The 16,079-nt window shown below is 55.3% G+C and overlaps 1 protein-coding gene and 1 long non-coding RNA gene across 3 annotated transcripts; one reads left to right on the forward strand and one right to left on the reverse strand.

The window, feature by feature from the left end:
- Positions 1-485: 485 nt before the first annotated feature.
- On the reverse strand, positions 486-14,928 carry CSRNP2 (cysteine and serine rich nuclear protein 2). 2 transcript variants are annotated; one of them, XM_030468073.1, is made up of 5 exons: positions 14,838-14,928; positions 6,714-6,946; positions 5,599-5,858; positions 4,186-4,482; positions 486-3,486 (listed from the first exon to the last, which is right to left on the reverse strand). In XM_030468073.1, exons 2-5 carry the CDS (start codon positions 6,862-6,864, stop codon positions 2,620-2,622), a joined length of 1,575 nt encoding a protein of 524 aa, XP_030323933.1. In that variant the 5' UTR covers positions 6,865-6,946; positions 14,838-14,928; the 3' UTR covers positions 486-2,619. The 2 variants fall into 2 exon arrangements, 1 of the variants encoding a protein (XP_030323933.1); XR_003988759.1 differs by lacking the exon at positions 14,838-14,928 and having other exon boundaries at positions 502-546; positions 627-3,486; positions 6,714-6,940.
- Positions 14,929-15,052: 124 nt separating this feature from the next.
- LOC115599991 lies at positions 15,053-16,010 on the forward strand. Its single transcript, XR_003988760.1, has 2 exons — positions 15,053-15,213; positions 15,802-16,010. It is a non-coding gene; the product is annotated as an uncharacterized LOC115599991 (long non-coding RNA).
- The last annotated feature ends 69 nt before the right edge of the window (positions 16,011-16,079 follow it).

Raw genomic sequence — 16,079 nt, forward strand, 5'->3', positions numbered from 1 at the left:
TGCAGGAGGTGGAGTTCCCCTTCTCCTCCATCACCCAGCTCCAGGTGCTGCACACCAAGGATGTGGAGGCTGAGGATAGGATCAAAAAAAAAAAAAACCTCATCCCAGTGAGGTTTAGGGGGGCTGTGCCAGGTCTTGATAGCTCTGGTTGCCACCCTCCCTCTCTGGTTGCCACCCTCACCTCCTGCAGCCCCCCCCATGCTCTGGGGGCTTTGGCAGCAGCTCCTGTTGGAGGGATGAACCCCCTTCCTCTGGCTCTGCATGAAAAACATCCACCTGCTGGATATTTTAAAGCATTTTTAGGGTACAAAGCAGGGGGAGGAGGCACCAGCCCAGCTCCAAGCTGCTGCTTTCCTTCCTGGAAAAGAAAACCCTTTCCCAACCCCCTTTTTGCAGAAATTCCACACACCCCCAAGAGAAATTTGCTGGGCTGGAAGCCACAGCTCATTGTGCAAGTTTGAGGAATTTTTTTTTTGCTTTTTTTATTTTTACACTTAAATATTCTCTTTAAATACAGCATCATCACCAGGAAAGGAACAGAAAAGGCTGGGAAAAAATATATTTGGAGGACAAGCTTTGAATTCACACTGGAAAATTAAAAAAAAAAAACCCAAACCTAACTGCACCTTAGACAGGATGAGAAGGGTTTTGGGAATTGCAGAGTCCAGGGGATGCCAGGTCAGGGTGGGGTCATGGCTCCTGCAGCAGTTTGGTAGCACCAGAGAGATGACAAGGGGTGTGGGGTGTCTTAGATGGCAGCAAGTTGAGCAGGAACCAGGATTCAGCTCAGTGAGTGCAAGAAAAAACAAAGAGAAATAGTGAAAGAAGGCAGAAATGTGCTTTCCTTGCACCACCACCACCAGCAGCATCAGCTTTGTAAAAATAGAATCAATCCTGTGAGTTCTTTGCTTCTCCTGAGAGCACCAACCTCACCCCCAGCTCAGGTTTTATTCTGGCAGCTCCTGGAGCCTCTGGGCTCCCCCAAGGAGCCACATCCTGGCCCAGGCAGGTCCTGACCTGGAGCTGAGGGGGGGGAGCACCAGGGCTGTTGAAAATAAAAAAAAAAAAAGAGGGAAAATAAAGATTTGGACATATTTGTGTGTGAGAATTTGCTCTGCTTTTGCAGCTCAGAATTGTTTTATTTTATGTGGGAGCTGAAAAAAAAACCCACAGCCATGGTGGCAGCTGGGAGGTGGCACCAGGATGGGACATGGGGACATCACCAGGAGAAGTGCCAGGGGGATCAGTGCTGTCTGGGTACTGTGCACCAGTAACATGGTTGGAAAACCAGTAAACTGGTTGGAAAAATATACCTTGTCCCCTCTGCCCTGCAACAGGGTCCCCTCCTGGGAGGGGAGGGAGGGGACAAGGGGGGAAAAGCCACTTCACCAGGCTGTGGGGTAGCAGCAAAGGGGCTCTGAAGCCCTGAAACAGCTTTTGCCAGAAGGAGGCAACCACCAGAAGAGCTTTGAGCTGCAGAGCAGGGGTGTCACCCCCAGCAGTGTCCCTGCCCTCAGCTGGGACAGTTCTGCAGGGGCAGTTTTAGGGTTGTTGGGTTGAACTCTCCTTGGGGAGTTTTTCTGGGGCTCTTTGCTCCCTCTCCCCCTCCTTGATTCTCTCCCTCTGCTCATCCAGTCTGGTGCCTGGCAGGGGATGGAGGGGAGATGCTTCCCCTTGGCTGGAGTGAGGGCAGAGGATGCAGCCAGGGAGGAGGGGGAAGGGGAGGTGACAGAAATGTCCCTCAGCCCCCATCACCCTGAGACTCACCCAAGGGACCATCAGTGGGGCCTCTTTGGCAAGACACACGGGGTGGGGGATAGCCAGGGGCTACCTGGGGATTGAAAGTGCTTTTCCTGCCTGTCCAGGGACGTGGCAGCCAATTGCCTTGACTTTTCCTGGAGGCTGGAATGGAGCAGAGGGATGGGCAGAGCTCTTCATTGTGTGCTGCAGTTTTCTGAAGTGGCTGATTACATCTCCACCCTGATTTTTTAGAAGAGTTTGGGGGCTGCAGCCTTGCCTCTGTTGTCCAGTGAGAGCCTTCCTACCAGCTCCAGGTCCTTCCTGATCCATACTGGTCCCACATGCCAGGGGGAAGGGCTGCAGGGCAGGAGGAGCAGCACCTGGAGCCACTGGGCTGTGACAGGGCCTGGTGATCATTGATTAAAAAGGGGAAAAAAAAAAAATGGAAAAAAAGGTCTTGTTCCCCTAAAAGCTAAAGAGGGCAGAGTCTCCCAGGGTATGGAGGATGAGAAGGAGCTGCCATGGGAAGCAGGAGGCTCCATGTCTGGCGTGTCCTGGTGTGTGAACAGCAACCAAGAGGCCACCAGCATTGGCCAAACCATGAAAACTGTTCCTTCCAGTGTGCTGGGTTGGTGGGGAAGGGCTTTGGTAGCAGGGCTACAGGGGCAGCTCCTGGAAGAAGCTGCTGGACTCAACCCAGGAGAGCTGGGCAAGCAAAGAGCTCCCAGCCCCAGGTGAGTGACACCACGTAAAATCCTCTGTACAAAGCAGCCTCAGCTCCCCCCCTCCCTGCAATTAAATTACCACCAGTGGCAACTGCCAATCCATAAAATATTATTGTCAATAAATAAATGAGTGCTGAGGGGGAAAAGAAACCCCTCAGATGGGCAGGACAGGCCCCAGGGAGTGCTCCTCAGCAGAGGGTGGCTCATGCACCCACTCCGGGGCTGACTCTGGTGGCCCAGGGGATGGGGAAGGTGGGCAGCAGGGAGAAGCTGCCACTTGGCAGCCTCTGGAGGGTGGCAGGGCCTCTGGAGGACAGGGAGGACTTTTGGGGGCTTCCCCCTTGCTCTCAGCTGTGGCAGCTCGGCTGCAAGTCACCGCAGGGCCAGGGAGGTCGCTGAGGTCCTTCTCACCCTGGCAGGAGGACGAGGATGGCAGCAGTGGCTCAGCTGGGCTGCTCTCCCCCTTGGCACCCAGGTAGTAGAGCACTGGCCCATTGTTCAAGTAGGGCTGGTTGCCCACCCCTGAGCCCGCTTGCTCCGGGCTGTCAGTGAAGCAGAGGACGGAGGAGCCTGGAGACAGCTGGGCCTGGATAAGGATTGGGGCAGCAAGGCCGGAGCACAACCCCTCTGTCACGGCCAGGGGCTCTTCCAGGATGCAAACACCCAAGCTTTCCACACTGGAGCCGTTGCTGGAGTCTTCCTCAGCCTTCAGCCTCTCCAGCTCCTCTGCTGTCTGCAGGTGCATGACGGCCGTCTCGTTCTCCGCCATGAACTCCTGGAAGTCCTGGGTTTCAGCTGGCTGAGGGCCCAGCCAGTCCCCAGCAGAGCCATGAGAGGCAGTGGCAGCCTCCTCCTCCTCAGGCACAGGGGGACGCCCTCCCTGCCGTTTGTTCTCCAGCTCCAGCTTCATGATGGTGTGGAGGTAGTGAGTCCGCACACGGATGGGATTGAATTCGATCCTTCCAGCCATATTTCCACAACCATCCCGGGAGCAGCCACAGGGGAAGGACATCCGATCCACCTGGCAGGGAGACAGGTGTGGCAGCTTTAGCACCTCAGAGCATCCTCCCCCAGAGCTTAAAACCCATCCCGGTGCTGCCTACCATTGGGAATCACAGAATCACAGAAAGGGCTGGGTTGGGAGGGACCTCAGAGATCATCAAGTCCAACCCTTGATCCACTCCCCCCGTGGTTCCCAGCCCATGGCACTCAGTGCCACATCCAGGCTCTTTGGAAAGATCTCCAGGCACAGAGAATCCCTTCCCTGGACCTGCTGGCCACGCTCTTCCTGAGCCAGCCCAGGATGCCACTGGCCTTCTTGGCCACCTGGGCACACTGCTGGCTCCTGTTCCCCACACTGGTGGCCAAGGTCCATCCTTGACCTTTTCTAAGCCCCTCCTGGCACTCACATGTCCTGAGGTGTTTGGTGATGATGGGGAAGGGGACTGGAGATCAGTTGTGGTGGCAGAGTGGACACAGTTGTCACCCAGCATCAGCTCAGGGCCTGTTCCTGATACAGGCCAGGATGCCATTGGCCTTCTTGGCTACCTGGGCATTTATCACTGACAGTGATATTTCTTTATCACTATTGGGAATTTATCACTTCCCCTCCCCAGAAGAAGCTGGAGCTGCACCCCAGCCCCTCCAGCACGCCAAGGAGAGCAGGCTGGCACCAGGACCAGCCCTGGCAGAGCCAGTTTTGCCACCTCCCTGGCCTCACCTGACATTTAATCCCTGCCTGGCTGCAGGCACAGGCCTCTGGGTCGCAGTAGAGGCGACAGTCACAGCCACACTCCTCCCGGGAGAGGCGGATGGCTCGCAGCTCCTGCTTCTCCTCAGCATCAATCCTGTGAACACCAGAGGCTCGGAGCAGAGCCCGGCGACGTTTGGTGGGCAGTGGCTGCAGGAAGAAATAATCATCCACCTCCACGTTCTCCACGTCGATGTCGTCGTCCGAGACGTCCTCCAGGGTCAGGCTCTCAGCCTCCTCCGACTCCACTGTCCCGTTCTTGGTGAGCTGTGGGGCAGAGGGGCAGAGTCAGAGCCCCCCCAAGGGATCCTGGCAACAAGGAAGGGTGGGGGATGCCTCCTCCTCCTCCTCCTGCTCTCCTTCTTCTCCTTGCTGACCCCACAAGCCTTGCCCCCAGCCCCGGGCAGGGACAGGCATGGGTGAGTCCTAAAGCCACACCCGGGCGATTCTGTCTCAGGCAGAATGCAGGGGGGCTGGGAGTGGTTTACAGGAGAAAGGAGGAGGGGAAAAATTAATAATAAAAGTATTCAGAGCAGAGGTTCCTTCTCCTGTCTTCCCTCTGCTCTGATGCCCTGCAAACTGACAAAAAAAGGAGGTTGTTGCTGCTTAAAATATCAGGATCCTGGGAGAGCAGCAGTGGAGCTCAGAGCTCCCCCCTGGGAAATAAGGTTTGAAAGCAATGGAGGGGGCAGAGCCAGATCCCCTGATTTGCCTTCACCCCTGTCCTCCAGCCCCTCCAATTCCCTCTCCATGCACTCAAGTACCCCCAGAATCTTGGCACTGAGGATAAATGGGGGTCCTCAGCCCTCCAAAAGCTGGCACAGGCAGGAGCAGGGGATAGAGAGGTCCATAGCCTCCTGAGGAGCTGGTATTTTAAAAGAAAATGAAAAATTAAAGAAAACACAGAGGCATCCAGCTGGATTTGTGCTCCTTTGCCCAAGGCAGTAGGAGCTGGGTCACAGGCTCTGGAGCATCCCACCAAGAAGAGCCCAGAGGCACAGACCCAGCCCAAGGATGAGCTGGAAAACAGGCAGAGCCACCTGAGATCCCACTCTTCTCCTGACACAGCCTGGCTGCCTCCTCCCAGACTGGAATTTCTACCAGCACAGAGCTGCTGAGGATTTGGCTGGTGGCTCCAAACCCAGGAGAGGTTGATGCTGCCCAGCTGGCCACACATCCAGGTGGAGCACTGACACAAAAAGGAGACAAAAGTGATAAAAAGGAAGAACCTAGTGGGGATAAATCCTCCCCCAAACAATGGAAAATGGCAGTCTGCCTCCCTCCTCTTCCCTGGCTGATGCTCAACCTCCACCAGCCACGGGGATTTCCTAGAGGCAGGATGGCCAGAATTTCACCAGCAATCCCTCAGTTCCCCACCAATACCTTCATTTTCTTGGCGTGGAGCTTCTCTTCCTTGAGGTGCTCCCGGAGGATCTCCCTGTGATTCACCTCCTGCTCCTGAGCAAACTCACAGAGCGTGTAGCGACGGACGGAGTTGTGGCGTTGGGCCATGCCCAGGGAGCTGCCACCCTGGCTGGGGACACTGGTGAAACCCTGACGTCGGGCAAAGTAGTAGACAGTGACCTGGTCAAAGCGAACATTTTTCCTCCGAAGCTGCTTCTGCCGTTTGAGGATGGAGGTGGCTGTGGGAGGGGGAAGCCAGAAAAGGGGCTGTTAAGCATAAAAAGCCCCCTCGGGGTCCCACAAAGCTCCTGTCCCACTAGAAAGGGATTTTTTCTGCTCCCAGAGAAGGTTGAACTCATGCTGGGGGCCCTGAGCTGATGCTGGGTGACAGAAGCGTCCACTCTGACCTCCAGTGCCACCACAACTGACCCCACTGATCTCCAGTCCCCTTCCCCATCATCACCAAACACCTCAGGACATGTGAGTGCCAGGAGGGGCTTAGAAAAGGTCAAGGATGGACCTTGGCCACCAGTGTGGGGAACAGGAGCCAGCAGTGTGCCCAGGTGGCCAAGAAGGCCAGTGGCATCCTGGGCTGGCTCAGGAAGAGCGTGGCCAGCAGGTCCAGGGAAGGGATTCTCTGTGCCTGGAGATCTTTCCAAAGAGCCTGGATGTGGCACTGAGTGCCATGGGCTGGGAACCACGGGGGGAGTGGATCAAGAGTTGGACTTGATGAGCTCTGAGGTCCCTCCCAACCCAGCCAATTTTAAGATTCTGTGATTCAGGTGAAATTCCCCAGAGCTTGGGATGACCTGTGTTCCTGGGACCATCAACGAGGTCTCTGCTCACCACCCTAAATGGGTTATACAGCACAAACAATAATAAAATAATAATAATAATAATAATAATAATAATAAGAATAAGAATAAGAATAAGAAGAAGAAGAAGAAGAAGAAGAAGAAGAAGAAGAAGAGGAACAAGAAGAGGAACAAGAGTGGAGCCAGCCACACGTTCAGGGAGAAGGCAGGGCCAGCCCCACACCAAGGTGCTCAAGGCAGAGTCCCCTGGGTGCTGAGGATGAGGATGGGAACACTCACGGATGAAGCCAGAGGAGCTGGAGGGGTTGACGCTGTCGCAGCTGTCGGCGCTGTCGCTGTTGGAGATTTCGTCGTCGGAGTTGGAGCCGGCTGAGCCCACGTCTGCATCTTCAAACTTCCTCTTGAGGCTGCCACTGGTGATCCCGTCCATTTGCTCTGCATGGAGAGCCAGCCAGAGGGTGCTGGGGGGGATGGTTGTGGCCCCCAGAGCTGCCGGCAGGCTCACCGCATCCCTGTGGGAACACAAAAAGCTGGAATGTTGTTCTGGATAAACCACCAGCCCTCAGGGGAACCAGGAAAGGCTTCCCTGAGCAGCTGCTTGGTGAGAGTCTGGCTCAGGGTACCCAGAGAAGCTGAAGCCCCATCCCTGGAAGTGTTGAAGGAACCAATTTCAAGAAAAAAACCACAGGTAAATGGTTTACCTACCTCCCTGCCTCGGGTTTTGTCTGTCTTCATAATTAAACTGCTCTTCCTCCATCCCTTCCATGCACTCACTGCAATATTTATGCTTCCCTGTACACAAAGCACAAAATTTAACGCTGTCCCTATGACAGTTTTATCCTGTCTGTCATCAGAAATTGCTGTCACCTCAGTTTCTTTTTGTTTTTATCAAGAAACTGCACCCAGGCAGCGAGAATGAAAGCTCCTTCCAAAGGTTTGGTTTCTGTTCAAACCAAAATAGATCAAATGCTACAAATAAAAGCAAACCTCCTGCCTCTGCTTTCCTCTTGAAATTGTTTCCTTCAACACCTCCAGGGATGGGGTTGGATGGAGCTTGGTCTGGTGGGAGGTGACCCTGCCCATGGCTCTGGGTGAGCTTTAAGGTCCAATTCCAGCCCAAACCATTCCATGATTTCATTTTTTCCATCCCTGCACTTCCCACCCCAGACAAAGCCTCTGCTCCTCCAAGTTCTCTGGGGTGAGCCCATCCTCCCCACCCCTGGTCTGCAGGCAGGAGCTGCACACAGTTATTTAATTTTATTTAATGATCTGGAAGTTTTGGGCAGCCATGGAGGAGTTCGGGCAGGGTGAGAGCTGCAGCTCCCTTCAACCCAAATCTGTTCCAAATTGATTCATATTCCAATTAATTGAAACAAAAAGGAGGCACTGGTTTTATAAGGAAAGGAGCTGGCACTGCCCTGGCACAGCACAGCACTTTGCTGGTATTCCCATTAACTCCCTCCCTAAGATTCCTAAAGCTTAAATGGACCTTGGGATGTGCCTGGAGTCCCCCACCCCTCCCTGACACCGAGCAGCAGCTCCATCCAAGATGTCAGGAAGGACCAAAAGCCTCCTGAGAACCTCTGGCATTTTCCTGCCCCCATGCTCAAAAAAAAAGCTGCTTGTCCACAGGGAATCACTCAGCTCCAGCTTGGATGAGGAGTTTTGGGGAGCCACCCCCAGTGGGAAGCACCCAAGGCTTTGGGGTCACCCCAACCCTGGCAGGTTCTGCTCTGCTCCCAGCCCAGGAGACCCCGGGGTTGGGCTGGAACCCCCCGGTACCCATCGCCCCCCCATTCCCCCATCCCGGGGGAACCCAGCACCCATCCACAGCCTCACCCTTTCTCCCTGCTTTGTGCTCCCTCTGCTCCCGCAGCCGTTCTCATGGCAACGGAACCAGCGGCTCCCAAAAGCAGCACCAGGCAGCGGCACCGCTGCCGAACCCCGGGGGGATTTGGGCTCCGGGGCTGCCGTTCGGGGAGCAAAGGGACGGAGCAGCCCCCGGGATGGGCTCCGAACCCCCCTGCTCCCCCCCGGCCCAAAAGGAAGCGCCGGGAAGGGACCCTCCCCCCATAAAGGAAGCGACGATGCCAAAGCTGTAGCAGAGCCACAGCTCTGGGTTTAAAAACGGCTTTTTTTGGGGTATTTAGTGCTGCCTCCTGTGGCTGAGGGAGGTAAACTGAGGAACGAGCCGGCTGGTTAAGGAATGGAGTTAATGGCCCCAACCCCATCCTCCCTCCATGGCAAACACCCCTCCACCACCCTCCCTCCCTGAGCCTCCTCATTCTGTTTTGCCCCCTCCCTCACCTAAAAAAAAAAAATTAAAAAATCTCCATTTCCACGTCCAGGTAGGGCCCTGGCTTCGTTCCTGTGTGTCCCAGGGCTGAGCCAGCTTTATTGGTCTTGTTTTAGGGAGGAGATAATTAATGAGTGCCTGGGGTCTTGCCCATTCCTTCCAAATACCCATCTAATCCCCCCCTCCTTATGGTGAGGAACGTCAGGGGTGACAACCAAGGGGACATCACACTCCAGACAGGGACAGAGACCAAATCCTTCCCTGGAGAGATCTGTCTGGAGATGGTTGATACAAATTGTGTTCCTTGTGAAGAACCAGTTCTTCTGTGGGGGTAAAAACTGCCCCAGAGCTGAGGGCAAAGAAGCCAAAACCAGCAAGGTGGGCACCCCATGGGTGCTGCCCCAAGGACAGAGCTGGGGGAGATGCTGTGGGGGTGCCAGGGAGCTGGAAAATGAATTTTTCATCCTATTTCTTCACAGCAGGAGCTCCCCCACCTCTGCAGCCTCGATGCAAAGGTTGATTGAATTAAATTTATTAGCTCTGATTATTTTTTTTAATAACCCCTCCCATACACACAGTCCCCAGGGGGCAGAAATAACCCAGCAGCTCAAAAGCCCCAGCACAAAGCAGGGGGCTGCATGCTCAGAGAAGCTCCTAGACCCCCATCCTCACACTGGATTTTAGTCTCCACCAGGAGGAACTTTTTTAGCACCAAGGTTGGGGTCTGGAGTAAGCAAAGGTTTAAGGAGAAAGAAGGCAAAGAGCCAGAATCCTCCAGACACAGCAGGGATGCTCATCCTGACCTAATCCCACAGAGAATGGGTCTCTTCCTCCCTCCTGACCTTCTGAATTAAACACACACCAAGGAAAAAAAAATAACATAATAAAATCTATTACTGATGGTGGCAAGAGTCAAAGAGTGTGTGTGGGGAATTAAAATAAATTATTTGTTTTGTTGAATTTCTCAATGGAGATTAAGCCCCAAGGAGGAGATGTGGGACAGGGAAAGAAAAAGCTCAAATAGTGTGAGACAGGGGCCAAGTGACCCCAATTCCCCTTTTCTTTCCCCTGTTAAACCACACTGAATGGAGCACAACTAAAAATATTAATTTCTTCCATGTCAGCAGTTGCTGAAATTGCCTTTGGGAGCTGGGAGAGGTTTGGGAGAGAGATGGGACTTGCATGATCACAGATGCAAAGAGCCTCCTGAGACAGAGCCAAGTTCAGCCACAGGGATCCAAGACCTGGGTGGGAAATCCTGCTGTCTCAAAGCACCTCAGCAGAGTAATTAATTTTTTGTGCTGCAAAAAAACCCCCATAGTTCTTGCTTGCCAGTTTCCAGCTTTTGGAAGAGGAAGAAGGGTGGGAGGATGCTCCGTGGTCCTTGAAACTCAGCTGATGCCAAAGGTCCAGGTCCCACTGATGAGTTTTGTTTCACCTCCCATGGTTCCCAGTGAGCCCCAGTCCATGTGGGATGTGCCCTTCCATCACTGCTCGTCCAGGTGGAGACCAAAACAGCAATTCCAGAGTGATGAGAGGTTTTATTCCAGACATTCCAGAGTCATCAGCAAGTAGGGAGCCTTGGGGCATCTTGCAGATCTTGTGATCCTCCAGGCATCCTATGGATTTTGTGATATTTCACAAGGATCAAGGGCTCCAGGATTGGGTAACTCAAAGGAGACTCAAGATTTCCTCCTTGCATTTGCTCCCATCTACAAACTGTTGAACTCCACCCCTCAAGCAACAATTTTTTTTTTGGGGGGGAGTCCAGTTTAAATATTTCCTGCAAAAGCAAGAGTCAAAAGTGGATCCTGACAAATCTTCCCAGGGTTACAAGGCAGCAGAGATGTCAAGTACAGGACAGGATTATTTTAGCAGCTGGATGAGGAGAGAGTGGGAATTACATGGGAGCAGGACTAAATACATATATATATGTACATATATAGATATATAGGTGGATATATATATGTATGTATACACAAGGGGAGCCTCCTGGGCTGAGCAGGAGCCCGTCAGGCCTTGGAGAAGCATCCCTACCCCATCGGGGTTGATATTAAGTGGATGTAAGACCTGATTGTGGCACACAGGACAAAACCCAAAAAATATAATAAAGGAATAACTGAAGGCACACGTTTTCTCCTGTCACAGCACTCAGCATCTCCCAGAAGGTGACACTGGAGTGCAAAGGCAGCTGGAAGGAGCCAGGCCTGCAAATTGTCTTTCACCTCCCCCCAAGAGGTGAGGGGCTCTTTCACCAGGAAAACATCTCACCCCCTGGGCTGAAACCCACCCAAAAAGAGGCTTCCCTCCAGCAGCCACCCCCTTTCCCACTCTACTCAAGCTTGGCTCTTTCCCTGGTTTCCAATGATGCAGCAGGATAATGGGGGGGGTGACACGGCAGCGTCACTGCAGAGCAGCACTCGTGACGTGGAGGGGAGGGTGGCCCAGGGGCTGAGCAGCCCCTGCTCACTGCCACCCCTCACTCTGGGGCTGTGCAGGAACACAACATCATTCAGATCCCCCCTGTGAGTGGAAAAGAATCTCCCACCATTGCCCTGCATCCAGCAAAGCCCCAGCCCCACACCAAGGACAGAGGTGCTGATCCCTGAGGAGAACCAAACCCTCACTCTGTGGCAGAACAAAAAATCCTTCAGCTCCCCTCATAAGTAGAAAAGAAGCTCCCACCATGGCCCTGCAGCCCCAGCCCCACACCAAGGACAGGGAGGAGGTGCTGAGCACTGAGGAAGAGCAAACAGAAAGCCAGGGAGAAGCCAAACCCTTGCTCTGGGCTTCCTCTGAAGAGCAAACAAAGCAGCTCAGCTCCTCAAGGACAGCTGGAGGGACACAGAGTCCCCAACATCCCCAGGGTGGCAGGAGGGGCTTTGGTTTAGGCCTGGCACCCCTAGGAAGAGGGTCCAGTGGGTGGCTGGACGTGGTGGGGGCACATGAAACCTCCCTCTAAGCAGGAAATAATGAAAGCTCAAGCTCAATAGTCCCTGCAGAATTAAACCAGGAGCCACAAAAATGGTTGGATCTGGAGGCAGCTCCAGCAGCTCAGCACCCAGCACAGAGCTCACCACTGCCCCTCCAAACCCAGGCCTTAAGGTCAGCACAGCAATCAGGGCAGAAACTCCTATGGACAAGCCCAGAAATGAGACTGAATATTTTCCAGCCTGGTGGAATGCTCAGGATGGATTTTGGCCACTCTGAAGGGCTCAGCAGCTCAGCTCATCTACACCTGAGCCAGGGCTCTCCTGCTGGATGGGGCTCTGTGGGCAGAGAGGGGATGATGTGCTGGGCTGCATTTCAGGAAGGCTGCAGCCACTCAGCATCCAGCAATCCAGCTTACACCACCAGCACATCAACCAGGGTCATTCTGGGGTTTTAGGACAAAAGGCAGAAGATTCAGCTTCCTTTTCTGCACTGCCACTAATGCAGCTAACAAGGAAATCTAGGCTAGAGCTCCCCTGGTGCTGGAGCCCTGTGCTTACACAACCAGCATCTCAGTTGGGAGTGATGGGTCTGACTTGTCCTAAAGCCCTAAATCACCTCTGAGTACCTACCAAGGGCACCAAGATTTCCCCCTAATGCTTCCCAAGGAAGGGATTCTGCCCTGTGCTCAGCCCTGGGGAGGCCACAGCTTGAGTCCTGTGTCCAGTTCTGGGGCCCCTCAGCTCAGGAAGGAGATTGAGGTGCTGGAGCAGGTCCAGAGAAGAGCAAGGAGGCCTGTGAAGGGATCCAGCAGAATTGCCGTGAGGAAGGGCTGAGGGAGCTGGGGGTGTTGAGGCTGGAGAAGAGGAGGCTCAGGGGAGACCTCATCACTCTCTGCAACTCCTGAAAGGAGGTTGGAGCCAGGGGGGGTTGGGCTCTTTTCCCAGGCAACTCTCAGCCAAGACAAGAAGGGCACAAAGGGTCCTCAAGTTGTGCCAGGGGAGGTTTAGGTTGGAGATGAGAAAGAAATTTTTCTGGAGAGGGTGATCAGGCATTGGAATGGGCCCCAGGGAAGTAGTGGATTCTCCGTGTCTGGAGATCTTTCCAAAGAGCCTGGATGTGGCACTGAGTGCCATGGGCTGGGAACCACGGGGGAGTGGATCAAGGGTTTGGACTGGATGAGCTCTGAGGTCCTCCCAACCCAGCCTTTTCTGTGATTCTGTGATTCCCCAGCCCCTGAGGAGGCTCAGACAGGAGCCCAGAAAAGCCTCAATGCCAAAAACTTCCAACTGTCACAAGAGTCAAGTCAGAAAAAGTGGGTCCATCCACATCCATGCATGGCAGCTCCATGGAACACCTTAATCCAAAGACCTTTTAGGGGATTGAGACCCTAAAGGGAAAGCCAAGGGAACTCTGAAGGGAAGGGCAGGGGAAAGCTCAAAGGTGAGGGGCAAATGAGACCCTGAAGGGATGAGTAGAGCAGGAGAAGGTGGTTGTCCCACCAGCCCAGCTCCTCCCCAGGGTAAATGTGGGGTTGCTGAGCTCTTGACTTCTCTGCTCACCTGAGTGAGAGGGGCCCAGACCCATTCTGGCTGCCACAGGCTCCATTTCTGAGGAGATCCATTTCTGGATCTGAGCCCAGCTGCTCCTGGCCACCACAGAACACCAGACCTTCAGAGGCCTCCAGTCTTTGGGGTCAGCTCCTTGGCTCCCACCAGTTACCCTGGGGAGGGTCAGGGTGGAGGGCTGAGCAGGAAGGCACCTTCTCCACCACAGGCTGGAGGAGACCCCCTCAACCACCCCCCAGAGAGGGGTCACCCCAGCCCTTCCTCACCTGATGGGGGCAAGAGCCCACGACCCCAACCCTCTCTGTGCCAACAATCCCTCCCTGCCCCTGGGGACACCAAGCCCATGGGGAACAGGACCCCCATGGCTCCCTGGGGACACCAGCCCCATGGGGACAGGACCCCCATGGCCCATGGGGACACCAGCCCATGGGGACAGGACCCCATGATGGCTTCCTCCTTCCCAGACCACCAGGTCCAGCACCAGCAGCTCTTTCCCAACACCCCACAGGACCCTACTGCTATGGGACTTCTCCAGAACCACCTTTGCCCTCTACCTCAAAATGCCCCTTAAGCACCTACAAGGGCCCCCTGCCCCATCCCCTATAGCCCCCTAAAGAAATGAAGCAGCTACAAGGACACCCCACATCCTCCATGAGACCCCTCTGAGTGCCCCCACAGGCACGGGACAGGGGACATCCCGAGCTGCAAGCATCCCCACATCCCTCCCTAATATAAGAGTGCCCCATAACCGTGCAGCCCCCTTGCACAGGAGAGGGCAGAGTCCCTGCTACATCCTCCCCATACATCCCCTACAGGCCTCTATAGGGTCCCCCTATACCCCACCACCTCACTACAGCTCACCCCAGCCAGAAAAGGCCCATGCATCCCCTAGAGGCTTCCCAGCTATAAGGGCCCTCCACATCCCTATATATGGAGCTAGAAAAGCTCCACATCCCCTATAGGCATCCCCTGTACCCTATAGACCCAGCTGGAAAATGGCTTCACATCCCTTACAGGTCCTGCATCCCCTAGAGGCTCCCCAGTGTAGGGCCTCCACATCCTCTATACCTCCCCCAGCTAGAAAAAGCTCCATATGCCCTATAAGCATCCCATATACCTATGACCTCAGCTGGAAATGGCTTCACATCCCTTACAGGTCCTGCATCCCCTAGAGGCCTCTTGCTAGAAAAAACCCTCCCATCCCTTATACCCCCACTAAAGAACCCCACAGGGTCCCCCAACTTCACGCTTCCCCCATCCCCTACAGGCCCTGAACCCCACAGAGGCTCCCCACTGCAAAGGCCTTCACTCCCTCACAGCCTCTACATCCCCTGCAAGCCCCGCACCCAGCAAAGCCCCACACACAGCTCAGTTGTCTCTACAGGCCCCCGCACCCCTAGATGCCAGAAAAGGCCTCCCCATCCCTCACAGAGCCCCCAAATCGAAACCTTCCCTCAGCTCTAAGAGTCCCCTACAGGCTCCCCACCCCTCAAGCTGCCACAGGAGATCCCCGCCTCACCAACTCCCCTCCCCCGGCTCTCTCAGCCCACCGGACCGGGGCACTGAGGCACCGAGATGGGACCCCCCCCCCTCTCCCCTCACACTCACCGGGTCCCTGCGGGCGGGGCGGGCCCGGGCGGCTCCCGGGGGCGGCGGGCGCGTGCAGGGGCTGCGGACCCGCCCCGCGCCGACACCCGACAACAATGGAGCCGCCGGCACTGCGCCGCCCCTTATATAGCCCGAGTCACGTGACAGGCACCGCCCCTCCCTCCCCGTGCTACCGCTGGGCACGCTGGGAAAGCGAGTTTGGCAGCGGGAGCCGCGGGGCACGCCGGGAAATGTAGTGCGGAAGTGATCGGAGGTTTGACGGGAGCGGGGGGAGGTGACGGGACCGGGCCGGCCCGGTTCGGTTCGGTTCGCTCCGCCACACGGGCCAGGAGCTCGGCGAGAGCTTCGTTCCCTCCTGGGGACAGGTCTGAAGGGGGTGAGAAGCCACTGAGCACCCCTGATCCGCCGGGGATCCTACAGGCCGCAGCCTGCGCTGGAGGGGGGGGGGGGGAGCGCAAACTGAGGCGGTGGAGTCTGGAGAGGAGATGAGCGAGGCTGGAAACCCCAGGAAGGGGCCAGAAGCGCCTTATTCGAGCAGTAAGGGACCAGCTGGAGCTCCGACAGCGGGAGGCCCCGGGGCAGCTCAACACGGGGGGGGGGAACCAGGTTGGGCTCGGGGAGAGGTCTGAGGGGTCTTGGCCTGTCCTCAGCCCCCACTTTTGGGGGGCTCTGCCAGCTCCCCTCTAAGGGGACAAACTCCTGGCTCCATCCTCCCCGCTGCTACCGGCAAGGCTGAGCTGGGACACAGAGCAGCTTCACGGGGGTGGCCCCCACTTTGGCTTCACCCCCCCTGAGGACTCCCACACTCAGCTCAGCAGCCCCTCTGACCCCTCCTCCCAAGGCTCAGCAAGGACACTGCTTCCCCCCAGGATTATGGAATAGCTGGGTTATTAATTAATAAGCAGGTCAAATTATAAGATGAAAAATCCTCATTTCTGACCCCATTCTCTGCTCTTGTTTCCAGGCAGCACCCAGGGCTGGAGGAAGGAAGGAAGGACTGCTCTGTTGCTACCCCTCCACCTGGGGGTTCTCCTCATCTTCCCTGAGCCACCATGCACAACAAATCAGCAGCATTTTCCTCATCTGATGGATTAAAACCAACTGCACCCAGCAACACCAGTACAGAAACTTGGCAAGCTTCTGTCTCTAGCCAGGTCCATCACATTTCTGGCACCCTAACAGAAAAAAACAGAGCTGGAAGACATGTCCTGGAGGTACCACCAAGTGAACAAAAGGCAAGTG

Source organism: Calypte anna, chromosome 33, assembly GCF_003957555.1.
Source record: "Calypte anna isolate BGI_N300 chromosome 33, bCalAnn1_v1.p, whole genome shotgun sequence".
NCBI lineage: Eukaryota > Metazoa > Chordata > Aves > Apodiformes > Trochilidae > Calypte > Calypte anna.

What these genes read in the sequence shown, in the direction of transcription:
- CSRNP2 (XM_030468073.1), bottom strand. Translation starts at nt 6,864, where the DNA reads ATGGACGGGATCACCAGTGGCAGCCTCAAGAGGAAGTTTGAAGATGCA. An exon ending in CAGCTCCTCTGGCTTCATCC is followed by an intron (nt 5,859 to 6,713) that starts GTGAGTGTTCCC and finishes CCCCTCCCACAG; the next exon opens with CCACCTCCATCCTCAAACGG. An exon ending in TCCACGCCAAGAAAATGAAG is followed by an intron (nt 4,483 to 5,598) that starts GTATTGGTGGGG and finishes TCTGCCCCACAG; the next exon opens with CTCACCAAGAACGGGACAGT.